The sequence below is a fragment of the Nerophis lumbriciformis genome, linkage group LG20, assembly GCF_033978685.3.
Source record: "Nerophis lumbriciformis linkage group LG20, RoL_Nlum_v2.1, whole genome shotgun sequence".
Taxonomy (NCBI): domain Eukaryota; kingdom Metazoa; phylum Chordata; class Actinopteri; order Syngnathiformes; family Syngnathidae; genus Nerophis; species Nerophis lumbriciformis.
The window spans coordinates 5,386,416-5,413,542 of NC_084567.2; the positions used below are offsets into that span (position 1 = coordinate 5,386,416).

Below are 27,127 nucleotides of genomic sequence, written 5' to 3' on the forward strand. Positions count from 1 at the left end.
CCGATCGCCTCCCTCGGGAGGTGTTTAGGGCACGTCCGACAGGTAGGAGGCCACGGGGAAGACCCAGGACACGCTGGGAAGACTATGTCTCCCGGCTGGCCTGGGAACGCCTCGGGATCCCCCGGGAAGAGCTGGACGAAGTGGCTGGGGAGAGGGAAGTCTGGGCTTCCCTGCTTAGGCTGCTGCCCCCGCGACCCGACCTTGGATAAGCGGAAGAAGATGGATGGATGGATGGAATTTGAAATGTGGACTCGTCAGACCACAGAACACTTTTCCACTTTGCATCAGTCCATCTTAGATGATCTCAGGCCCAGAGAAGCCGGCGGCGTTTCTGGATGTTGTTGATAAATGGCTTTCGCTTTGCATAGTAGAGCTTTAACTTGCACTTACAGATGTAGCGATCAACTGTATTTAGTGACAGCGGTTTTCTGAAGTGTTCCTGAGCCTATGTGGTGATATCCTTTAGAGATTGATGTCGGTTTTTGATACAGTGCCGCCTGAGGGATCGAAGGTCACGGTCATTCAATGTTGGTTTCCGGCCATGCCGCTTACGTGCAGTGATTTCTCCAGATTCTCTGAACCTTTTGATGATATTATGGACCGTAGATGTTGAAATCCCTAAATTTCTTGCAATTGCACTTTGAGAAACGTTGTTCTTAAACTGTTTGACTATTTGCTCACGCAGTTGTGGACAAAGGGGTGTACCTCGCCCCATCCTTTCTTGTGAAAGACTGAGCATTTTTTGGGAAGCTGTTTTTATGCCCAATCATGGCACCCACCTGTTCCCAATTAGCCCGCACACCTGTGGGATGTTCCAAATAAGTGTTTGATGAGCATTCCTCAACTTTATCAGTATTTATTGCCACTTTTCCCATCTTAATTTACATCCATCCATCTTCTTTCGCTTATCCGATGTCGGGTCGCGGGGGAAACAGCCTAAGCAGGAAAGCCCAGACTTTACTCTCCCCAGCCACTTCCACCAGCTCTTCCCGGGGGATCCCGAGGCGTTCCCAGGCCAGCCGGGAGACATAGACTACCCAACGTGTCCTGGGTCTTCCCCGTGGCCTCCTACCGGTCGGACGTGCCCTAAACACCTGCCTTGGGAGGCATTTGGGTGGCATCCTGACCAGATGCCTGAACCACCTCATCTGGCTCCTCTCCATGTGGAGGAGCAGCGGCTTTACTTTGAGCTCCCCCCGGATGACAGAGCTTCTCAGCCTATCTCTAAGGGAGAGCCCCACCACGTAATGCGGATTGATACAGCGTCCACATTACTGAAGACGCCGCACAGATCCGCTTTTGGATCTCACAATCCACTCTTCCCTCACTCGTGAACAAGACTCCAAGGTACTTGAACTCCTGCACTTGGGGCAGGGTCTCCTCCCCAACTCGGAGATGGCACTCCACCCTTTTCCGGGCGAGAACCATGGACTCAGACTTGGAGGTGCTGATTCTCATCCCAGTCGCTTCATACTCGGCTGCGAACCGATCCAGTGAGAGCTGAAGATCCTGGCCAGATGAAGCCATCAGGACCACATCATCTGCAAATAGCAGAGACCTAATCCTGCAGCCACCAAACCGGATCCCCTCAACGCCTTGACTGCGCCTAGTAATTCTGTCCACAAAAGTTATGAACAGAATCGGTGAGAAAGGGCAGCCTTGTTGGAGTCCAACCCTCACTGGAAACGTGTCCAACTTACTGCCGGCAATGCGGACCAAGCTCTGACACTGATCGTACAGGGAGCGGACCGCCACAATCAGACAGTCCGATACCCCGTACTGTCTGAGCACTCCCCACAGGACTTCTTGAGGGACACGGTCAAATGCCTACAAAGCACATGTAGACTGGTTGAGCAAACGCCCATGCACCCTCAAGGACCCTGCCGAGAGTATAGAGCTGGTCCACAGTTCCACAACCAGGACGAAAACCACACTGTTCCTCCTGAATCCGAGGTTCGACTATCCGGCGTAGCCTCTTCTCCAGTACACCTGAATAGACCTTACCAGGAAGGCTGAGGAGTGTGATCTCACGATAGTTAGAACACACCCTCCGGTTCCCCTTCTTAAAGAGAGGAACCACCACCCCTGTCTGCCAATCCAGAGGTACGGCCCCGATGTCCACGCGATGCTGCAGAGTCTTGTCAACCAAGACAGCCCCACAGCATCCAGAGCCTTAAGGAACTCCGGGCGGATCTCATCCACACCTGGGGCCTTGCCACCGAAAAGCTTTTTAACTACCTCAGCAACCTCAGCCCCAGAAATAGGAGAGCCCACCACAGATTCCCCAGGCACTGCTTCCTCATAGGAAGACGTGTTGGTGGGATTGAGGAGGTCTTCGAAGTATTCCCTCCACCGATCCACAACATCCGCAGTCGAGGTCAGCAGAACACCATCCTCATTTATCTCACAATTTACAATTTTCCATATTACATATAGTCTGCTATAATCAAGGATTAGATTAGAATAGAACATAAAGTTTTACTGACATTATATTAAATTATTCATGATTTTTGGTTGCCACTCCTGGTCTGTGCTTTAAGAAAAATACAATTATTAATTAAGTACTAAAAACAAAACTATGGATAAATGTACACAGATAAGCCATGTAGCAGGTAAAACACATTTATTAAAGACAAAACATTGTAGGAATTTGTTACAAAATGTAGTCATTTCACTTGCATTAGTTGACTGCTAATTGGGCAGTTTTAACTGCGCTAATATTTGGCATCAAGTTAACCAGCAGGGGAGCTGGTTAACTTATGAGAGTAGTATGTGTGTTTGTGAGAATGTCAACGTGTTGTCTGAGTGACGTCAGTGAGTGAGCGGGCGACTAAGGAGAGGTAGTGGTAGCATGTGCAGGAGTGTTAATAGCATGGTGGATGTCTGGTTGTGCCCTGTGGAAATAATAAATAAAGTGAGCAAGTTGTAACTAATCGACGGCCTCGTCCTTCCAACCAAAGAGCGGAGCTTTATGGACCCAGTGTTACCCCTGACAAAACATGGGCCCTGGAGGTAGTCACCGCCGCAAAGCGGCATTCAGATGAAAGAACGGTCCTGGTACTTTTCAAAGGTGGTATAGTACCGATTTCAATTGATTAGTACCGCGATACTTTATCAGTAGCAGTATACTGTACAACCCTACTACGCACACATACAGTACATAGAAGAAAGTGTGTTTTTATTGTTTGTGTCTTGCAGACGTCCAGCAGCTGTTCGGTAATCCAGAAGAAGTTTCCCCTCAGTTAGGGGGGAGCTCCACTTTGAAGCAGGAGACTCCACAACCACCCTGCATTAAAAAGGAAGAGGAGGAACTCTGCATCACTCAGGAGGGAGAGTGTCTTCTAGGACGAGAGGAAGCTGATTACACCAAGTTTCCACTGAGAATTCTCTCTGTGAAGACTGAAGATGATGAAGAGAAACCACAAGTAGACAACCTCTTAGCTCCACTATCAGATAGTGAGGCTGAAGACGAGGTTGAAGAACTTTTGAGCAAGGATAAAGACTATGAAGGTGATATGAAGACTCACACTGACAACAAACACTCTGAATGCTCTTCAAAGAAGAGAGGTAAAAAATGTTTGAGCTGTTCAGTTTGTGCTGAAAGTTTTACTAAAAAAAGCCATTTGACTCAACACATGAGAACACACACAGGGGAAAAAACATTTAATTGTCCAGTTTGTGGCAACAGCTTTTCTCAAAATAGCTCTTTGACTCAACACATGAGAAAACACACAGGAGAAAAACCATTTAATTGTTCAGTGTGTGGCGAAAGCTTTTCTCAAAATGGCAATTTGACTCGACACATGAGAACACATACTGGTGAAAAACCATTTAATTGTTCAGTTTGTGGCAACCGCTTTTCTCAAAATAGCTCTTTGACTCAACACATGAGAACACACACAGGACAAAAACCATGTAATTGTTCAGTTTGTGGCAAAAGCTTTTCTGGAAATGGCAATTTGACTCGACACATGAGAACACACACAGGTGAAAAACCATTTAATTGTTCAATTTGTGGTAACAGCTTTTCTCAAAACAGCTCTTTGACTCAACACATGAGAACACACACAGGAGAAAAACCATGTAATTGTTCAGTTTGTGGCGAAAGCTTTTCTCGAAATGGCAATTTGACTCGACACATGAGAACTCACACAGGTGAAAAACCATTTAATTGTTCAGTTTGTGGCAACAGCTTTTCTCAAAATAACTCTTTGACTCAACACATGAGATCACACACAGGAGAAAAACCATGTAATTGTTCAGTTTGTGGCGAAAGCTTTTCTCGAAATAGCAATTTGACTAAACACATGAGAACACACACAGGAGAAAAAACATTTCATTGTTCAGTTTGTGGCAACAGCTTTTCTCAAAATTGCTCATTGACTAAACACATGAGAACACACACAGGAGAAAAAACGTTTAACTGTTCAGTTTGTGGCAAAAACTTTCCTCAAAACAGCTCTTTGTGTCGACACATGAGAACACACGCTGGAGGAAAACCATTTAGTTGTTCAGTGTGCTGTAAAAGGTTCCAGCATAATGCCGACGCTGTGAAACACATAAGAACACACACGGGAAAATAACCAATTAGCTGTTTAGTGTGTGGTATGTTGCTCATATGTGGTGACATCCACCCTACCCAGGACCTCCTCACTGCTTCTTTCACAAATATCTGAGGTATTCATACAAACTTGGATTATTTGGAGCATAATTTATCCACTCATGACCCCATGTCTTCTCTGTATCTGAAACCTTCCTGAACAGTAAGATAGATGATGCTTCAAATGCTTGGTTACACCCTCTTCAGTCCAGGGACCTGGGGCCTCATGTTTCAAGTTTATTAATATATATATATATATATATATCCCATCCATTTTCTACCGCTTATTCCCTTCGGGGTCGCGGGGGGCGCTGGAGCCTATCTCAGCTACAATCGGGCGGAAGGCGGGGTACACCCTGGACAAGTCGCGACCTCATCGCAGGACCAACACAGATAGACAGACAACATTCACACTCACATTCACACACTAGGGCCAATTTAGTGTTGCCAATCAACTTATCCCCAGGTGCATGTTTTTGGAGGTGGGAGGAAGCCGGAGTACCCGGAGGGAACCCACGCAGTCACGGGGAGAACATATACATATATATATATATATATATATATATATATATATATATATATATATATATATATATATATATATATATATATATATACACACGTATATGTATATATATATATATATATATATATATATATATATATATAATGTATATGTGTATGTATATATATATATATATATATATATATATGTATATATATATATATATATATATACACATATATGTATATATACATATATATACACATACATATATATTTATATATACACACACAGATATATATACAAATATATTTATATAAAAATATATATATACATTTTATGTGTATATAAAAATATAATTATATATACATATATATATATATAATATATATTTATATATACATATATATATAAAATATATATATATATATATATATATAAATGTATATATATATATATAGTATATATATATATATATATATATATATTGATATACACTTATATATATATATATATGTGTGTGTATATATATGTGTATATCAATATATATATATATATATATATATATATATATGTATATATAAATATAATTTTATATATATACATAAAATTTTTATATATATTTTTATATAAATATATTTGTATATATATATATGTGTGTATATATAAACATATATGTATGTGTATATATATGTATATATACATATATGTGTATATATATATGTGTGTGCGCATATATATATATATATATATATACGTGTATATAAATATTAATATTGATATTAAATATTCTATAATATATATATATTATAATATAATGCATATATATATATATATATATATATATATATATATATATATATATATATATATATTATAGAATATTTAATATTATATTATATAACTATATATTTTATATAATATAATGTGTATGTAACCAAAAGGAAATGGGTGTCAGACTATGTGTTATACTGTAAATGTTGGAGGCGGTGCTGTCAGACAAGGGCTAGACAGGCAGGGTTGTCTGGGGGCGGAAGAGTGGTCGTGAGGCAGGAGCGAATCGTCGTAGTCCGGGGGCAAGCGAGGAGTGGAAAACCAGGAAGCACGAGGAAGACAGGGAAGATCCAGGAGCACAAGACACACAGCTTGACTCAGGGACGCACACAAGGAACTGCGAGGCGAGGAAGGACAGGACAATTACGCAGGGAAAACACAGAGATCAGGCTTTGAAAAAAGCAACTAGGGAGCTTGAGACGAGCTTACGGTACGATGTACAGGTCGCTACGTTCTGGCACTGGATCTCTGGTAGCGGTGGTTTAAGTGGGCGTCCCTCTCATCAGTGCAGTGGAAAGCAGCTGCCAGCAGCAGCTGGGGTTACGCGTACAGATGATTGCGCACTGGTGTGTGCCCGGGCCGTGACATCCCCTCCTCTGACATTTTTTTACACAGGTAAGTGCGCCGTGTATTTCTTGAATCTCCGGCTCTTAGCTTTGTATGGACTCATTGATCGTTTAGAAACTGAGTTCGGCGAGGAAGTGACGCCAGAAAGCCCGCACCACACAGGAAGTGACGTCAGAAAGAACGCGCCACAGCCAGCTTCATAATAAAACGGTTTCGTAATGTGGAGCTATCCATCCATCCATCAATTTTCTACCGCTTGTCCCTTTTGGGGTCGCGAGGGGTGCTGGAGCCTATTTCAGCTGCATTTGGGCGGAAGGCGGGGTACACCCTGGACAAGTCGCCACTTCATCACAGGGCCAACACAGATAGACAACATTCACTCTCACATTCACACACTGAGGCCCATTTAGTGTTGCTAATCAACCTATCCCCAGGTGCATGTCTTTGGAGGTGGGAGGGGCCTATCTCCAGGTGCATGTCTTTGGAGGTGGGAGGAAGACGGAGTACCCGGAGGGAACCCACGCAGTCACGGGGAGAACATGCAAACTCCACACAGAAACATCCCGAGCCCGGGATTGAACTCAAGACTAGTCAGGACATTCGTATTGTGAGGCACATGCACTAACCCCTGTTCCACCGTGCGAGCTCACTTGTTAGCCACGGCTACAGCACCGGCAACAACACACTCTTGTTGTTGTTGTTGTGCTCCGCTTGCGGCGGTTTGATGAGGTCATCAAACCTCGCCAGTAAACCTCTCATGCTGCAGTCGTGCTGCAACTCCTGTGTTGTGTGTGGGAGAGTGGAGAGGGGAGGGGCTGCTGACTGGGAGACGCAACTGCTCTGTACTTCTCCCTATGTCCGTGTACCGCTCCGTACAGCGGCGTTTTAAAAAGTCATAAATTATGCTTTTTGAAACCGATACCGATAATTTCTGATATTACATTTTAAAGCATTTATCGGCCGATAAAATCGGCAGTCCGATATTGTCGGACATCTCTACTTGAAACTGGTTTTGATAAAAAGGAAAAATCCCACATTTCAGGTCAATGAGTGATTTGGTGGGAGTGTAGCTGTTGCTGAGAGAGTTTGCATGCTTTAAATATGTGTCATAAATAAATAAATGCTAATAAATAAGTTAATGATACAGAGTTATAAAATATTATTAGAAAATGTGTGATTGTAAAATCTCCTGAGCAAAATGTAAATGGCTTGTGTTAATTGTGTTGCAAAGCGGAAGGATTGTTGTGATGTTGCGACCCCACGGACTGTAAACAAGGCAGAACATGCAAGAGGGGAGGGTGCTTGAGCACGTTGTCTTCAGCTCCTCCAAACATTGAAGTGTATTCCATGATTTGTGCAACACTTCAAGCAAGTGATTATTAGAACCTCTTTTTGTTAAAAGCAGCCAACGAGGTATTGTATTTTTGTCATTTAATTTCTTTCTGAGTGTTTATTGATGTGAAATCAAAGTCTGATGTACTGTATTGTACTGTATTTTGTAAGTTCTTACGGCGTGTTGGCGTGGATGGTGTGTACAGCAAGAAGGAGTCAATAAACGCCCGTTTTACAAAAATAACTTTCCTGTGTTGCCGTGTATCGAAAGGAGCTACACTAACTGTCTGGTGTTTTACAGGAATCATGGAAGTTTATTGTCATACCAGCACACGATACACATGAGATGGCACACAATTTAGTAGCACGTGAACAATAGGATTGGTCCTGGTGGAGATCTACACTCTTAGTGCTTTTCTTCTTTATTCAGAGTACCGTATTTTCCGCACTATTAGCCGCACCTAAAAACCACAAATTTACTCAAAAGCTGACAGTGCGGCTTTTAACCCGGTGCGCTTTATATATGGATTAATATTACGATTCATTTTCATAAAGTTTCGATCTCGCAACTTCGGTAAACAGCCGCCATCTTTTTTCCCGGTAGAACAGAAAGCGCTTCTTCTTCTACGCAAGCAACCGCCAAGGTAAGCACCCGCCCCCATAGAACAGGAAGCGCTTCTTCTTCTACTGTAAGAAAGCACCCTCCCGCGTAGAAGAAGAAAAAGCGCGCGGATATCACCGTACGTTTCATTTCCTTTGTGTGTTTACATCTGTAAAGACCACAAAATGGCTCCTACTAAGCGTCAGGGATCCGGTTCATGAAAAGACGCAATCTCTCCATCCACACACGGATTACTATTTCACAGCAACTGATATTCCTGTGAACCGCACTGTGGATACAACGGGAGCACGTACGGTGAATATTCGCACCACAGGGAATGAGAAGTCATCCTTCACTGTGGTTCTAGCTTGCCATGCTAATGGCCAGAAACTTCCACCCATGGTGATATTCAAAAGGAAGACCTTGCCAAAAGAGACCTTTCCAGCCGGCGTCATCATAAAAAGCTAACTCGAAGGGATGGATGAAGAAAAGATGAGCGAGTGGTTAAGGTAAGTTTAAGTTTACGCGAAGAGGCCGGGTGGCTTTTTTCACGCAGCTCTGTCCATGTTGATATACGTATGTTTGTGATTGCACATTTGCGTACATTTTGGGAGTGAACAGAGTTGTTAGAACGCTGGTTTTTAATATATTATTAAAGTTTGACTGACCTATCTGACTGTTTTTTTGACATTCCTTTAGCGCAGTTAGATGCGGCTTACAACACCGGGCGGCTTATAGGTGGACAAAGTTTTGAAATATGCCGTTCATTGAAGGCGCGGCTTTTAACCCAGGGCGCCTTATGGTGCGGAAAATACGGTAATCATTTGACTTTTGTAGATCATTTGGTAAAATGACTGTTTTGTTGTTGTAATTTTCGAACACACCACCAGGGTGTGCACATCAGGGAATCAGTTATTACCACTCTCTCATGCAGTGCGTATGTAAAATTGCTGTCCTCCTGAAGTCTTTATTAAAGCCAAGTTATTCATGCAGCTCGACATGGTTCTTCCTACGGGTAACCACAAACAACAACATGGTGTCAGAGTAGTGGACAAACTTCTCGCCTGTGAGTACTTTTTGTACTAAAATTTGCCACCGGAGATTTTTTTCCTGCCGTGCGGTGGACACGCCGATCCATAATGGCGGACGGGTTTCGTCGTCCAGACCCAGTCGTCTTCAACGACAATGTCGCGGAGAACTGGCGCATTTTTGAGCAAGAATATGACATTTTCATTGCTGCTGCTCACTCGGACAAGCCCGCGAAGACCCGCGCATACATCCTATTAAACCTCGCTGGTCCAGAAGCGATCGAGAGGGAGCGCTCGTTTGCGTACGTGCCAGAGGTGCGTGCCGCCGGCGCGGGCGGTGCTATTCTCGCTCCTGCGGAGTCGCGGGAAGATCCCGAGTGCCTGAAGAGGAAGTTCAGAGAAATGTGCAATCCGCGAACGAACAAAACATTGGAAAGGCACAAGTTCCATTCGAGAATTCAAAAGCATGGGGAGAGCATGGAATCATTCATCAGTGATTTGAAGATTAAAGCCAAAACATGTCAATTTGGAGATCTAACTGATGAACTCATATGTGACAAAATTGTGTGTGGCATCACAAACGACTCTCTGAGAAAGACATTACTGAGGGACAGTGAATTGACTCTTGCCAAGGCAATCTCAATCTGCCGTATTCACGAAATGACAGAGGAAAATATCAAAACATTGGCTACACAAGCTACCAATATTGATGAGATTAAACCCACACAATACAAGCAATTTAAAGGCAAATTCCAGAAAATTGCCCAGACTATCACAAAGTGTAACAATTGTGGAGGGAGTCACACAGCAAAAAAGGAAATGTGTCCAGCGTTTGGACAACAATGTCACAACTGCATGAAACAAAATCACTACAAAAAATGCTGCAAGTCAAAGCCACAGAGCCAGTCCAAGTTTACCACAAACAAGCGCTATGGACAGTCTGTGCATGATGTGACAATGGATCAACACAGCCAAAGTAAAAATGACACATTCTATGTGGATGGCTTGGAAATTGAAAATTGCGTTGACACTGTAAATCCACAACAAAGAGACCAAGATGAAGGATTTGTCACAGTGTGCATAAATGACGTGCCAACTGAAATGAAAGTGGATACAGGTGCTAAATGCAATGTAATGTCATTAAATACTTTCAATAGAGTAAACAGCGGCGTGAAACTCGCCAAACAAAACAAAAGCACAAATTTGGTTGCTTACGGAGGAGCCAAAATCGAGACACAGGGTGAAGCTACACTGACATGCTTTTTAAAGGCACAGCGCCACTTACTGACATGTTTCATAGTGGATAAAAATGTGACATCGCTGTTGGGCTTCCGTGCATGCCTGCGTATGGGGCTAGTCGAGTTGAGTCCCAATGTGCACCATGTCACCACAGAGAACACTGGAGAGTTCAGCGCACGGATCCTCACACAATACCAAGATATCTTCAGTGAAGAGCTCGGAGAACTACCAGTTGTTTACACAATGACAGTGGACCCCAATGTGCCGCCTGTTGTAAGGCCGGCCCACCGCATCCCCATGACGATGCAAGATTGTGTGAAAGCTGAACTTGAACGCATGGAACGCATAGGCGTTATTACTTCAGTCACCGAACCAACAGATTGGGTGTCATCCATGGTCGCTGCGCACAAGAAAGGCAAATCAGAAATCAGATTATGCATCAACCCCAAAGATTTAAATGAAGCACTAAAAGGGCCCCACCACCCCATGAGAAGTGTGGACGAGGTAGCAGCACAAATGTCAGGTGCAACAGTGTTTTCGGTGCTAGACGCAAAAAATTCATTCTGGCAGATCCGCCTGGACAAGAAGTCCTCAATGAAGACAACATTCAGTACTCCTTTTGGACGTTACAGATTCCTTCGCATGCCTTTCGGTATTAACTCTGCAAGCGAGGTATTCCAGCGCACAATGGATCAACTCTTTGCTGGATATCCATGCTCAGTCATTGTCGATGACATCATCATCGGAGGTCGTGATGTGGCGGAGCACGACGCCAACCTAAAAAAAGTGCTTGAACGTGTGAAGGAAATAAACCTCAAACTCAACCCGCAGAAATGCAAGTTTCGACTTGACCAAGTATGCTACGTTGGTCATATCTTCACAAGTAAAGGATTGAAAGCTGACCCCTCCAAAACTGCTGCTATCACGGAGATGCCAGTCCCCACAGATGTCACTTCACTTCAACGTTTCCTGGGAATGGTCAACTATCTTGGCAAGTACATTCCAAACCTCAGTGACATCGCAACGCCACTGAGGAAGCTGACTCACAAAGAGACGGCATGGTGCTGGTTCCAGCAACATCAAGATGCTTTCGACCGCCTGAAAGCATGTCTCTCCTTTCCACCAGTATTGGCCTACTACGATGTCAAAGAGCCAGTCACGCTGACCTGTGACGCGTCATGTTTTGGACTAGGAGCTGCTTGCATGCAAAATGGAAGGCCAGTAGCCTTTGCATCCCGCACCCTTACAGAAACAGAAACTCGATACGCTCAAATTGAGAAGGAGCTTCTAGCTGTTGTGTTTGCGTGCACCAAGTTCAGAGAGTATGTGTATGGCAAGCCCACCATAGTAGAAACTGACCACCAACCGTTGGTGACTATCTTGAAGAAACCAATTCACAATGCCCCTGCCCGTCTTCAGCGGATGCTGCTACGCCTGCAAAGCTATGACATAAGCTTAGTCTACAAAAAAGGAAAGCACATGTACATAGCTGACACTCTTTCAAGAGCCCCTAATGCGACAGACAGTGAGAGCCCATCTGATAGTGGTTCTTTCGACGTCATGTCGGTGAGCTACATTTCTACGGCCCGCCTGGAAGAGCTCAAGAAACACACGGAGGAGGATGAAGTACTGCAGACTCTCAATACAGTTATCCAGCGTGGATGGCCTGCCAGACAGACTCAGCTGCAGCCTGCAATTGAAGTTTTCTTCCCCTACAGAGACGAACTCACTGTGGAAGATGGAATCGTCATAAAAGGGCAGAAAGCAGTTATTCCCCGGTCACTACAAAAAGAGTACATTAAGATTGTACATAAAGGTCACCCAGGCATTGAAGCAACCAAACGCAGAGCAAGAGGTATCATCTTTTGGCCATCAATGTCACGAGACATCACTGAAGAACTATTTTCTTGCACAGTGTGCAACAGCACAAAACCACATCAACAGAAAGAACCGCTCCATCTCCATCCAGTTCCAGACCTTCCCTGGTCCACAGTTGCTACAGACATTTTTGAATGGCGTGGACAACACTACCAGGTGCTAGTGGATTCCTATTCTGGATGGTTTGAAATTGACCTTCTACAAAACATCACAGCGACAGCTGTAATTTCCAAATTGAAAAGACATTTTTCAGTGCATGGTACACCACACACACTGCTATCTCACAATGCAAGACAGTACAAGTGTGAACAATTCAGGAAGTTTGCTGAGGAGTGGGACTTCATCCACACCACTAGCAGCCCAGAGTTTCCCCAGTCGAATGGACTTGCGGAAAGAGCTGTCAGGAGTGCCAAGCAACTGATGGAGAAATCCCACCGGGACAAAACTGATGTCTTCCTAAACCTCCTTAACCTCAGAAACATTACCCGAGATGCGGACATTGGTTCCCCTGCCGAACGGTTAATGTCAAGACAAACGCGCGCAGCTATCCCAGTGTGTACCAGACTACTACAGCCAACAGCAAAAGACTCAAGACAAGTACACGCTCGACTAGTCGACAAGAGAACTACGGTGAAACGTCACTACGACAAGTCAAGTCGCCCACTGAGTCCCTTGGCAGAAGGGCAAGTGATCCGTATGCAAACTCCTGCTGGACATGACCGACTTGGAATAGTGGAAAAGTTGTGCGAAGAGCCACGTTCCTACATCATCCAATCCGATGGGAGAAGATACAGAAGGAATCGTCGCCACATCCTCCCGGTTCAAGAACGACCACCAACACCTCTCCAGAACGACGAAGCAGACTCTCAGGATGGTAGACATACCGTGGTGGACTTAGTCCCTCCCACACCACTGAGAGAAGAGACAGTGATTAGGCAAACGGAAAGTGCATCCCCAATGCGACCCAGATTCATGACGCAGACTGACACAGCTTATACAACACGTGCAGGTCGAGTGTGTAGACCCAATCCAAAGTATGTGCAGTAAGAAAAAAAAAAAAAAAAAAAAATGTACATGTGATTTATTTTGAGAGATAGTATTTTTTCTACCTGTTCTGTGATGTGTTTAGATATTTCATACAGATAGTGAATTGTTTGTACTTACCCTACACAGTTAAGAGATTTAATCTCTGTTACATATATATATTCATTTCACTTATCTGCTTTTGTTTTTTATGAAAGACTCTTAACTAAAAGGGAAGGATGTAGATCATTTGGTAAAATGACTGTTTTGTTGTTGTAATTTTCGAACACACCACCAGGGTGTGCACATCAGGGAATCAGTTATTACCACTCTCTCATGCAGTGCGTATGTAAAATTGCTGTCCTCCTGAAGTCTTTATTAAAGCCAAGTTATTCATGCAGCTCGACATGGTTCTTCCTACTGGTAACCACAAACAACAACAACTTTCTAAAGGTTTTTAACTAAAACAACTAAGTAGGTACAAAAATATTTCTGTGTTTCTTGTAGTATTTAAAATGTATGATTTTGTTCCTCGTCGTTTGACGTGCTTGTATATATATATATATTTTTATTTTCAAAGAGTAGTTGTCGATTATTTGTGTTAGATACTTTTGCCAACCATTGTTTTAAAGCAAGATTAAATTGCCTTTATTTTGAAAAACCACTGCTGTGGAGTAGGAAACGGAAGTTGCTGGCTTCTAGCGCATGCGCAAGTGTACTTTGAAACCAAGCAAAAAGAGGAAGACCGCCTGCTATGGTTGTTCGGAGATTCTTCGAATTCACGATCTTAAAGTCATATGATTCACAGCAAATATAGCAACAAATATCTCAATTCGTATTTTCCAAAGCCACAAAACGTGCGAGCGATATGTGAAGTGAAGATTGAAGACGTGATAGAAGATGGACGACTACTGCTATGCTAAGATGGCGACGTCCGCTAAAAGAGAACATGAAAGAGAATCAACTTCCAGCAAATCACCAACGGAGATAAAGACGAAAGATGAAGGTGAGTGAGTTGACGTTTTGGAATATGAAAGCTATTAAAAGAGCGTTCATTAGAACTGAGCCGACTGTGTTGAAGAATGTAAAGAAAGAGCCGCCATGATTGTTAGCTTGAAGAAGGCAGTGGAGTTCACATCAGAGGAGATGAAAGAATGCAAAAGTCAAATGAAGAAAGTGGAAGAGCAAAACAAGCGCTTGTGTAAAGAAAAGAATGATGTGAAAGAAGAGATGTTGGGGAAGAGTAAGAGATGTGAAGAGAAGACTGGACCACATGTCTACATCAACGTGCAGAGGATTGGAGGTCATAAAGAACAAGAATCATTTCATTACTGTCAACTTTTGATTGGGAAGTTCAAAGTTACCAAAGAAAATTTAAATAATTTGCATTCTTGTTATGCGCCTTGTTAGAATATTGTAGAAAGTAAACATTTAATACACCCTGTAGTTTTAAACTTCAACTAATTGATGAAGTACTATTTTTGTTGACTTCTGGCGTCAGGCTGTCGCCGGCCAGTATATATAAATATAATATGTGTATATATTTTAAATGGTAAATGGGTTATACTTGTATAGTGCTTTTCTACCTTCAAGGTACTCAAAGTGCTTTGACACTATTTCCACATTCACACACTGATGGCTGGAGCTGCCATGCTCGGTCCTAACCATGACCCATCAGGAGCAAGGTCTTGCTCAGGGAAACAACAGACGGGACTCGGATGGCGGAAGCTGGGGTTCGAACCGGGAACCCTCAAGTTGCTGGCTTGGCTGCTCTACCACATGAGCCACACCGTCCCATCCATCCATCTTCTTCTGCTTATCCGTGGTCAGGTCGCGGGGACAGCAGCCTAAGCAGAGAAGCCCAGACTTCCCTCTCCCCAGCCCCTTCGTCCAGCTCCTCCCGGGGGATCCCGAGGCGTTCCCAGGGTCAGCCGGGAGACATAGTCTTCGCAACGTGTCCTGGGTCTTCCCCGTGGCCTCCTACCGGTCGGACGTGCCTTAAACACCTCCCCTGGGAGGCGTTTGGGGGGCATCCTGACCAGATGCCCAAACCAACTCATCTGGCTCCTCTCCATGTGGCTTTACTTTGAGCTCCTCCCGGATGGCAGAGCTTCTCACCCTATCTCTAAGGGAGAGACCCGCCACCCGGCGGAGGAAACTCATTTGAGCCGCTTGTACCCGTGATCTTGTCCTTTCGGTCATAACCCAAAGCTCATGACCATAAGTGAGGATGTGTGGCTAATAGAGTATATTAGTGATGGGTCCGGCAACACCGATGCATCGGCGCATGCGTCGAGCTCATAGAGCGAAACCCTGTATCGGTGCGCGTACCGCTTTTAGAAAGTCACGTGACCGATCATGAGCTGTTTTGGTCACGTGACCGATACGCGAACTGTGTCGCACTGACGCCTCCTCTGTGCCCTGTGAGCGGCTCTTTTCTACAGCCGGAGAAATAATAACTAAGAAGAGAAAGCGTCTAAAATTGAATACGTTGGAAAAACTGTTTGTTTTTTTTAATAAAAATGTGTAAAAATAAATAAATAATAATTTCCAGGTCCACAAGCATCCTCATTCACAACACGTTCTCTTAGATTTCCATGTTATGATACATGTTCACATTATTTATTGACTGTATCTAAAAAAGACAAAAAATATATTTTTATTTAAATGAAGTTATGAAATAATCCTAAATGAAATACAATGACTTGGTTTATATTATTGTATATACTAGGTCAGTGGTTCTCAACCTTTTTTCAGCAATGTACCCCCTGTGAATTTTTTTAAAATTCAAGTACCCCCTAATCAGAGCAAAGCATTTTTGGTTGAAAAAAAAAGATGAAGTAAAATACAGCACTATGTCATCAGTTTCTGATTTATTAAATTGTATAACAGTGCAAAATATTGCTCATTTGTAGTGGTCTTTCTTGAACTATTTGGAAAAAAAGATATAAAAATAGCTAAAAACTTGTTGAAAAATAAACAAGTGATTCAATTATAAATAAAGATTTCTACACATAGAAGTAATCATCAACTTAAAGTGCCCTCTTTGGGGATTGTATTAGAGATCCATCTGGATTCATCAACTTAATTCTAAACATTTATTCACAAAAAAAAAAAATCTTTAACATCAATATTTATGGAACATGTCCACAAAAAATCTAGCTGTCAACACTGAATATTGCCTTGTTGCATTTCTTTTCACAGTTCTTTTTGACAGACATTTTAGTGACAAAGCTTGTGCTTCACGGAGTTTATGAACTTACAGTCATATTTTGTTGAAGTATTATTCAATAAATATATTTATAAAGGATTTTTGAATTGTTGCTATTTTTAGAATATTTAAAAAAAATCTCACGTACCCCTTGGCATACCTTCAAGTACCCTCAGGGGTACGCGTACCCCCATTTGAGAACCACTGTACTAGGTCATAAAATCAGTGTCAGTTGAGTCGGTCCATAGGTTGCCTGTAGGGATTTTTAATGTCCAGCAGATGTCAGTATTTAGTGACACAGTATCGACACAGTATCAATACAGTTTTGCAATGTGTCGAAACGCTTCATGAGGCCTCATCAACCCATCACTAGAGTATATATATGTCTTGTGTTTATTTACTGTTTTAGTCATTCCCAGCTGAATATCAGGTCCCACCCACCTCTCACAGCATCTTCCCTATCTGAATCACTCCCACTGCCCTCTAGTCCTTCACTCTCACTTTCCTCATCCACAAATCTTTCATCCTCGCTCAAATTAATGGGGAAATTGTCGCTTTCTCGGTCCGAATTGCTCTCGCTGCTGGTGGCCATGATTGTAAACAATGTGCAGATGTGAGGAGCTCCACAACCTGTGACGTCACGCTACTCGTCTGCTACTTCCGGTATAGGCAAGGCTTTTTTATCGGCGACCAAAAGTTGCGAACTTTATCGTCGATGTTCTCTACTAAATCCTTTCAGCAAAAATATGGCAATATCGCGAAATGATCAAGTATGACACATAGAATGGACCTGCTATCCCCGTTTGAATAATAAAATCGCATTTCAGTAGGCCTTTAAATTGATTCATGATACAGATATATACTATCAGATATATACTATCATCATAATACAGTCATCACACAAGATAATCATCAGAGTATATACATTGAATTATTTACATTATTTACAGTCCGGGGTGTGGGATTTAGAGAGGGGGGGGGGGGGGGTCGTTAGGTTTGGTTGATATAATCACTTCAGTCATCAACAATTGCATCATCAGAGAAATGGACTTTGAAACAGTGTAGGACTGACTTGGTAGGATATGTACAGCAAGTAGTGGACATAGAGAGAGAGATCAGAAAGCATGAGAAAAAATATCTACATTTGATTATTTCCATTTGATTATTTCCAATCCGGGGAGGGTGTTAGTTTAGGGTTGAAGTTGACTGGAGGTGTACTTTTATTGCGGTTTTGAAGGAGGATAGAGATGTACTTTTTTTTCACCTGTTGGGAGCGCATTCCATATTGATGTGGCATAGAAAGAGAATGAGTTAAGACCTTTGTTAGATTGGAATCTGGGTTTAACGTGGTTAGTGGAGCTCCCCCTGGTGTTGTGGTTATGACGGTCATTAAGGAAGTAGTTTGACATGTACTTCGGTATCAGGGAGGTGTAGTGGATTTTATAGACTAGGCTCAGTGCAAGTTGTTTTACTCTGTCATCCACCCTGAGCCAGCCCACTTTGGAGACGTGGGTAGGAGTGAGGTGTGATCTGGGGTGGAGGTCTAGAAGTAACCTGACTAGCTGGTTCTGGAGTCTAGATTTGAGGGCTTTGGAGGTGCTAGGGTACCAGGAGGTGCATGCGTAATCGAAAAAGGGTTGAACAAGAGTTCCCCGCTAGAATCCTCATGGTGCTTTTGTTGACCAGAGAGGAGATTCTGTAGAGAAATCTCGTTCGTTGGTTGACCTTTTTGATTACCTTGGTTGCCATTTTATCACAGGAAAGATTAGCCTCTAGAATGGAACCTAGGTAGGTGACCTCATCTTTCCTGGTGATAACAATGTCACCCACTTTTATAGTGAAGTCATTGACTTTCTTAAGGTTGATGTGGGACCCAAACAGGATGGATTCAGTTTTACCCAAGTGTATGGATAGCTTGTTGTCAGCGAGCCAGGTGCAAGTTCTACAGAGTTCAGCACTGAGGATTTTCTCCACCTGTGACTTGTCCTTGTCTGATACCAGCAGGGCCGAGTCATCCGCAAACAAGAACAATTCACAGTCGCATGCTGATGACATGTCGTTTATGTATATTAGGAACAGTAAAGGCCCTAATGTACTGCCTTGGGGGACTCCACAGCTTACTGAGTGGGGGGGGGGGGGGCACGGTGCCGTTCACCTCTACCACCTGTTCCCTCCCCTCCAAGTAAGATTGCATCCAGCTTGATGAGGTTTTGTCACATCCGATTGCTCTGAGCTTATCCAACAGTATAGCGTGGTTAACTGTGTCAAAGGCCTTCTGAAGGTCCAGCATGACCATGCCGCAGTATTTGCCCGCGTCCACCTCATGTTTGATGTGGTCGCTCAGATAGAGAAGGCATGTGTCAGTAGAGTGGTTAGTTCTGAAGCCGGATTGGAATTTGTACATGAGTTTTTTAGTGGCAAGGTAACTATCGACCTGTTCATAAACTATTTTTTCCATTACTTTCAAAATGGAACTGAGAATAGAAACAGGTCGGTAGTTGCCAGGTTCCAATTTGCTTCCTTTTTTAAAGAGGGGAGTTACTCTTGCTATCTTGAAATCTTTTGGTACTTGGCCTTGAGAAATTAAGAGGTTTATTATGTGTATGATGCAGTGACGTGCGGTGAGGTTGATGGCTGGTGAGGCACTGACTTCATCACAGTCAGATTTACAAACATATGAACCCTAAAGAGTATCTTATTCACCATTTGATTGGCAGCAGTTAACGGGTTATGTTTAAAAGCTCATACCAGCATTCTTCCCTGCTTGGCACTCAGCATCAAGGGTTGGAATTGGGGGTTAAATCACCAAAAATGATTCCCAGGCGCGGCGCCGCTGCTGCCCACTGCTCCCCTCACCTCCCAGGGGGTGATCAAGGGGATGGGTCAAATGCAGAGGACGAATTTCATTACACCTAGTGTGTGTGTGACAATCATTAGTACTTTAACTTAACTTTAACTTTACACATACAAACTGTAGCACACAAAAAAGCACATTTAATAAAAAAAACATTATTATGGTCTTACCTTTACTTAGAAATTAAGTCCATGTGCCGCAACTAAAGCCCTCACTTAAACTTTCCACGTGCAAGATTGAATCTATTTAAAAAAGTGTAACCGAGGGTTTATAAATGTCGCCTATACTGTATGAAACTACAAAATAACAAACACGGAGGCTCCAGTTTACACGAGGATCACTTTATTTACCTTCTTTCAAAAACCTCCGCAACGTGACATCACTTCCGCTTTAAGCGCCTTCAAAATAAGAGCTCAAGGCATATACTGTATAACAGCGCATAACAGGAACTTAACATCACAAAGAGGAAAGCCCATGAAAATAGGTTACAAAAGTTATTTAATAAGAAGCCAAAAAGTGCAAAAACAATAATGTTCGTGTTGGAGGAGTTGTGAATTAGGTACACCTGCAGTCTGCAGGTGTATCTAATGTTGTGTCCCTGCAGTCATTCACAACTCCTCCAACACCAACATTATTGTTTTTGCACTTTTTGGCTTCTTATGAAATTTTTTTTTAAAATAGATTCAATCTTGCACGTGGAAAGTTTAAGTGTGGGCTTTAGTTGATATAACAATTCTACGGCGGGGGTGCAGGAGGCGAGCCTCAGCCAGTGCGTCTTTTGCAGCCGTTTTATGATCGCTCAGCACAAGAAATACTTTACACACATACAGTTGTTGACAAAATACACTGTACATTATATACCTCAGCTAACTAAACTATGGAAATGTATAATATAGTTCATATAGCAATACAGTCTCACTGCACAGCAGACCAGCAGTTAGCCGAGTCCGGAATCCATGTTGAGGCACTGAGTGACGTGCCTCAACTGGCTGCTGCACCGTCTCTTCTCAGTATTTGAACGGCAAATGTGAAAATTCAGCGATTTTGAATAAAAATAATCTAAAACTGGTGAAGTTAAATGGAAAATAACTTTATAGTATAATCACTGGATACATATAACAATTTAATTTTTTTTTTTTCTTTTTACATTTTTTTCTTTCCATGACTGCACGTCACTGGTATGATGATTGGGGCAATGGTGGTGGCAGAGTCCCAGAGGAATCTGGAGGGGATATTATCAAGGCCGGTGGCCTTGTTTGGGTGGAGCGCGCTCAATTTTTTAAGCACCCCATCCGCTGAGACCATTTCTAATTTGAAATCGTTGTTGGATGCTCCTAGCTTTCTGTAGTTGTGTTCTACACCAAAGCGACCAGAGTGGTGGGACAGCTTGTTAACTAGAGTTGTGGCTATGCTGGTGAAAAAGGCGTTAAGTCTGCTTACTACCTCCATTTTATCTGTAATGAGGGAGTCGCCCTCCTTGATGTTGATGTTGGTGAGTCTGGTTTTAAGTTTCTGGCTGCAACCAGGAAGCTGGTTGTTGAGAATTTTCCAGAGCTCACGTGGCTTATTTGTGTTTTCCTCTATTTTGTCGTTAATGTGATTTTTTTAAAAGGATTTAGTCAGGTTGGTTGTCTTATTTCTTAATTAATTGCATTGATTTTTGAGTGTTGAAAGAAGTGATGTTTGGTATTCGTAGTATTTTCTGTCTCTGTCTTTATACTGTACAACCCTACTACACACACATACAGTACATAAAAGAAAGTGTGTTTTTATTGTTTGTGTCTTGCAGACGTCCAGCAGCTGATCGGTAATCCAGAAGAAGTTTCCCCTCAGTTAGGGGGGAGCTCCACTTTGAAGCAGGAGACTCCACAACCACCCTGCATTAAAAAGGAAGAGGAGGAACTCTGCATCACTCAGGAGGGAGAGTGTCTTCTAGGACGAGAGGAAGCTGATTACACCAAGTTTCCACTGAGTATTCTCTCTGTGAAGACTGAAGATGATGAAGAGAAACCACAAGTAGACAACCTCTTAGCTCCACTATCAGATAGTGAGGCTGAAGACGAGGTTGAAGAACCTTTGAGCAGCGATAAAGACTGTGAAGGTGATATGAGGACTCACAATGACAACAAACACTCTGAATGCTCTACAAAGAAGAGAGGTCAAACATGTTTGAGCTGCTCGGTTTGTGCTAAAAGTTTTACTAAAAAGAGCCGTTTGACTCGACACATGAGAACACACACAGGAGAAAAACCATTCAGTTGTTCAGTTTGTAGCAAAAGCTTTTCTCGAAATTGTGGTTTGACTGAACACATGAGAACACACACAGGTGAAAAACCATTTATTTGTTCAGTTTGTGGCAAAAGCTTTTCTCAAAATAGCCATTTGACTCAACACATGAGAACACACACAGGAGAAAAATACTTTAACTGTTCAAATTGTGGTAAAAACTATTATTGTAAGAGCCGTTTGACTCGACACATGAGAACACACACAGGTGAAAAACCATTCAGTTGTTCAATTTGTGGCAAAAGCTTTTCTCGAAATTGTGGTTTGACTAAACACATGAGAACACACACAGGTGAAAAACCATTCAGTTGTTCAGTTTGTGGCAAAAGCTTTTCTCAAAATTGTGGTTTGACTGAACACATGCGAACACACACAGGTGAAAAACCATTTAAGTGTTCAGTTTGTGGCACAACATTTTCTGTTAAGAAGAGGTTGAAAGAACACATGAGAACACACACAGGTGAAAAACCATTTAATTGTTCAGTTTGTGGCAACAGCTTTTCTCAAAATAGCTCTTTGACTCAACACATGAGAACACACACAGTTGAAAAACCATTTGGTTGTTCAGTTTGCAGCAAAAGCTTTTCTGTTAAGAACTCTTTGATTGAACACATGAGAACACACACAGGTGAAAAACCATATAAGTGTTCAGTTTGTGGCAAAACCTTTTCTGATAGAAGCAAATTGGCTCTACACATGAGAACACACGCTGGAGAGAAAACATTTAGTTGTTCAGTGTGCTGTAAAAGGTTCCAACATAAAGCAGTCGCAGTAAAACACATGAGAACACACAAGGGAAAATAACCAATTAGCTGTTTAGTTTGTGGTATGTTGCTCATATGTGGCGACATCCACCCTACCCAGGACCTCCTCACTGCTTCTTTCACAAATATCTGAGGTATTCATACAAACTTGGATTATTTGAAGCATAATATTATCTACTCAGGACCCCATGTCTTCTCTGTATCTGAAACCTTCCTGAACAGTAAGATAGATGATGCTTCAAGTGCTTGGTTGCTCCTTCTTCAGTCCAGGGACCTGGGGCCTCATGTGTCAAGTTTGCACACGCGCAAAAACCTGCACTACACCCTTTTTCACTGCAAAGTTGAGATGTATCAAAACTGATGTTGATGCATAAGTGATGCTGGGTAACTGTTTGCATAACAAACTGCCAACTTTTACTCCTCAGACTGATTGATGTGCAAATCAGAGACATATGAACAATTAACCCCCAACACCCACAACCAAACCCCCACCTCCCTCGACATTCGGGCATAACAGGTTTTTTTAATGAAATAAACTGCTGTTCTAAATGTGTCCACTAGATGTCACAATAGCAATTCTGTTAGGCAAGCAAATAGTTTATACCGGGCGGGGCGAGCAAGTATACCAAGCAAGAGGTACATAGTAAAGCGGGGCTGTGACTCCTTCCCCTCCACCCAACGTAAAACAGGAGTAAAATAAGCAATCAGTAACCCCACTTAATATGCAGCATGAGACACTGCACACTGATATAGTTCTGTGAAAATGATTGTCTTCTGTGCAAATGTAAAGAAAGTGAACAGTGTGTGATTTACTGCAATACTGTCAGTCTTTGAACTTTTTATTTATGCTTTGTTGAAATTGTTCACACATTGCACAGCTTTTATTTTTCTATCAATACACATTATGTCTAGAAGACAGGAAGTAACTCAACACTCTTGAATAGTTTCTACCTCAGTTTGTATGGTTTGTTGAGTTAGCACAGGATTAATATGTGGAAATGACAAATGAGGTAGTTGATACATAGAATAGTTTTTATTCATGCTTTATTTAGTTTTTTGTTCAATCCTAGATGGGTTATGACTTAAAGTTTAATTGCTTTGTAGAAACACAGACTAAGTCTAAGTTAATTGTGTTCTTCAAGGTGTTCTTGAAAATGTACCTTTTGTTTCTTTTAAATGTTTAACTAACTTGAAGTGTTTCGTCAAGAAGATTATTTGTGATATGTACATTTTCAAAATGTGCTTGTTCTATTTTGGGCCGAAATAAAAATAAAGAAAACAATCTGAAGTTAGCTAAAATGAGTGTGACACCCCTGCTGTAATGTGACTCATGTGAGCAGGTTACTGTATAAACACATTTTGTTATCAGTTATAAAAATGTGTTCAGTTCTCAGAGACACATCAATGTCAGGCTGACAATCGCTCTTCCGCTTTCTCCAAACACGAGAACAAAGCAGCTCCTACTGACTTGTGATTGGTCAGACCGTGCCCATCTTAATCACATGGCTAATTTCAATATAATAAATTGTGATGTAACACAATTGAATATCTTATATGCTCAGACAGTAATGTGTTTATATAAGTTTAGATTGTGTTAAGATGTTTGTAATGGGGAAAGACGTTAATGTGTCTTGTTTTCATGTTTGCATTTAAGATAGTTGACATTTAGCATGATAGCTGTTAACTGGCGATTAGTGATGTTAAGTGCCTAAGATGGTAGTTATTGATTAGCAGTGCGATGAGGGCTTTCTGCTGGTGAGTGATTAGCACTACAGTTAGAGCCACCTATCGCTAGGTAGAAATGAGCAGTTTCACCAACATTTTTATGTGAAACCATATTACTAACTGTCTGGTGTTTTACAGGATTCATGGAAGTTTATTGTCATACCAGCACATGATACACATGAGATGGCACACAATTTAGTAGCACGTGAACAATAGGATTGGTCCTGGTGGAGATCTACACTCTTAGTGCTTTTCTTCTTTATTCAGAGTAATCATTTGACTTTCTGAAGGTTTTTAACTAAAATAACTAAGTAAATTGAAAACTATTTCTGTGTTTCTTGTAGTATTTAAAATGTAGGCTTGTTTTTCTTTAATGTTTGCCCTTTTTCTGGTTTGAACAACAGTCATGGAAAAAGTCTGTGCACGTGCTTGTATATATATATTTTTTATTTTCAAAGAGTAGTTGTCCATTATTTGATGATATATCCTTTTGCCAACCATTGTTTTAAAACAAGATTAAAATTCCTTTATTTTGAAAAACATCTGATGTGGAGTAGGAAACGGAAGTTGCTGGTTTTAGCGCATGCGCAAATGTACTTGAAGCCAAGCAAAAAGACGAAGACCGCATGCTATGGTTGTTCGGAGAATTTTCGAAATCACGATCTTAAAGTCATATGATTCACAGCAAATATAGCAACAAATATCTCAATTGGTATTTTCCAAAGCCACGAAACGTGCATTGAGTTTGGAGCGATATCTGAAGTGAAGATTGAAGACGTGATAGAAGATGGACGACTACTGCTATGCTAAGATGGCGACGTCCGCTAAAAGAGAACATGAAAGAGAATCAACTTCCAGCAAATCACCAACGGAGATAAAGACGAAAGATGAAGGTGAGTGAGTTGAAGTTTTGTCATTTGAAAGCTATTTCAAGCCCTTAAAGTGTAAATGAGCCGACCTTGTTGAAGAATGTAAAGAAAGAGCCGCCATGATTGTTAGCTTGAAGAAGGCAGTGGAGTTCACATCAGAGGAGATGAAAGAATGCAAAAGTCAAATGAAGAAAGTGGAAAAGCAAAACAAGCGCTTGTGTAAAGAAAATAATGACGTGAAAGAATTTTCTCCCGAAATTCAGGCGGAGCTAGAGGCCACGCCCCCTTCAGCTCCATGCAGACCTGAGTGACGTGTCGACAGCGGCCAGCCTGTTCTCACGTCCGCTTTCCCACAATATAAACAGCGTGCCTGCCCAATCACGTTATAACTGTAGAATGATCGAGGGAGAGTTCCTGGTTCCTTATGTGGGTTTATTGTGAGGCAGTTTCATTAACGTCCTCCCAGCGCGGTAACAACACACAACAACAGCAGTCACATTTTCGTCTACTGTAAAGCAGTTCGTCTGCCGTAAACAGCAATGTTGTGACACTCTTAAACAGGACAATACTGTCATCTACTGACTTGGAATACAAGCAATATTCAGGTTAGGGCTGTACAATTATAGAAACAATACTAATCACCAACCCTCCCAAATTTTCCGGTAGACTCCCGAAATTCAGCGCCTCTCCCGAAAACCTCCCGGGAAAAATTTTCTCCCGAAATTCAGGCGGACCTGAGTGACGTGTCGACAACCTGTTTTCACGTCCGCTGTCCCTCAATACAAACAGCGTGCCTTCCCAATCACGTTATAACTGTAGAATGATGGAGGGCGAGCTCTTGGTTTCTTATGTGGGTTTATTGTTAGGCACTTTCATTAACGTCCTCCCAGCGCGGAAACAACACATAACAACAGCAGTCACATTTTCGTCTACCGTAAAGCAGTTCGTCTGCCGTAAACAGCAATGTTGTGACACTCTTAAACAGGACAATACTGCAGAGAGTGTGTCCGACTCTGCCTCTCCCAGAGAAACAAACTCTGTTCCATTGGTGAGGTAGGACGTGAACCAGTTTAGGGCAGTATCAGAGAGTCCAATGGTGGAGTGTAGGCGGTGTAGGAGGATGCGGTGATCAACAGTGTCGAATGGTGCAGTGAGGTCAAGGAGGATGAGAAGAGATGGTGAGCCAGCATCAGCAGTCATCAGCAGGTGACCCTGACCAGAGCAGTTTCCGTGCTGTGGCCAGAGCGGAAACCAGACTGGAACTTTTCATAAAGGTTGTTGGTTTTAAGATGGTCATGAAGTTGGGCAGCAACTACCTTTTCCAGCACCTTTGAGAGGAATGGGAGGTTGGAGATCGGTCGGTAGTTGGCCAGCACTTCTGGGTCTAGGCTGGGCTTTTTGAGAAGTGGTTCGATGACTGCAGTTTTTAGGACAGTGGGGACCTGACCAGCATGGAGGGAGTGGTTAATAATTTTGGTGATCAAAGGACTTATGGCAGGGGTGTGCATTTTTACCAAGGCTGAGGGAAAGGGGTCCAGGACACAATCCAATCCAATCCACTTTATTTATATAGCACATTTAAACAACAAAAATGTTTCCAAAGTGCTGCACAACAATATTTAAAACAATATACAAATATTATCCTTAGCTCCACCGATGACAAACACAGGTGGAGGGTTTCATCTTCCTCATAATGCCCTCAACCTCTCGCAGCGTGATGTCTGGGAAGCAGCAGAGAGGCTGAGTGGTCCCAGGCTGAGGGTCGACAGTTGGGACTGGGGGTAAGGGGGGTGGAGAGAGAGGAGCAGATT

General features: G+C 42.4%; 3 protein-coding genes across 3 annotated transcripts in view; all 3 read left to right on the top strand.

The window, feature by feature from the left end:
- LOC133619255 (uncharacterized) overlaps nt 1–27,127 on the top strand; it is a 208,025-nt gene that overhangs the window by 23,800 nt on the left and 157,098 nt on the right. The gene's annotated exons all lie outside the window — the stretch shown is intronic.
- On the top strand, nt 3,490–4,815 carry LOC140679626 (uncharacterized). Its single transcript, XM_072915450.1, has one exon. It carries the CDS (start codon nt 3,516–3,518, stop codon nt 4,581–4,583), a length of 1,068 nt encoding a protein of 355 aa, XP_072771551.1. The 5' UTR covers nt 3,490–3,515; the 3' UTR covers nt 4,584–4,815.
- Nucleotides 21,463–22,762, top strand: LOC133619344 (uncharacterized). Its single transcript, XM_061980320.2, has one exon. The coding sequence runs from the start codon at nt 21,779–21,781 to the stop codon at nt 22,760–22,762; it is 984 nt and encodes a 327-aa protein (XP_061836304.2). The 5' UTR covers nt 21,463–21,778.

Bases quoted from the DNA above. Each gene is read 5' to 3' on its own strand.
- LOC133619344 (XM_061980320.2), top strand. From the start codon at position 21,779: ATGAGGACTCACAATGACAACAAACACTCTGAATGCTCTACAAAGAAG.
- LOC140679626 (XM_072915450.1), top strand. From the start codon at position 3,516: ATGAAGACTCACACTGACAACAAACACTCTGAATGCTCTTCAAAGAAG.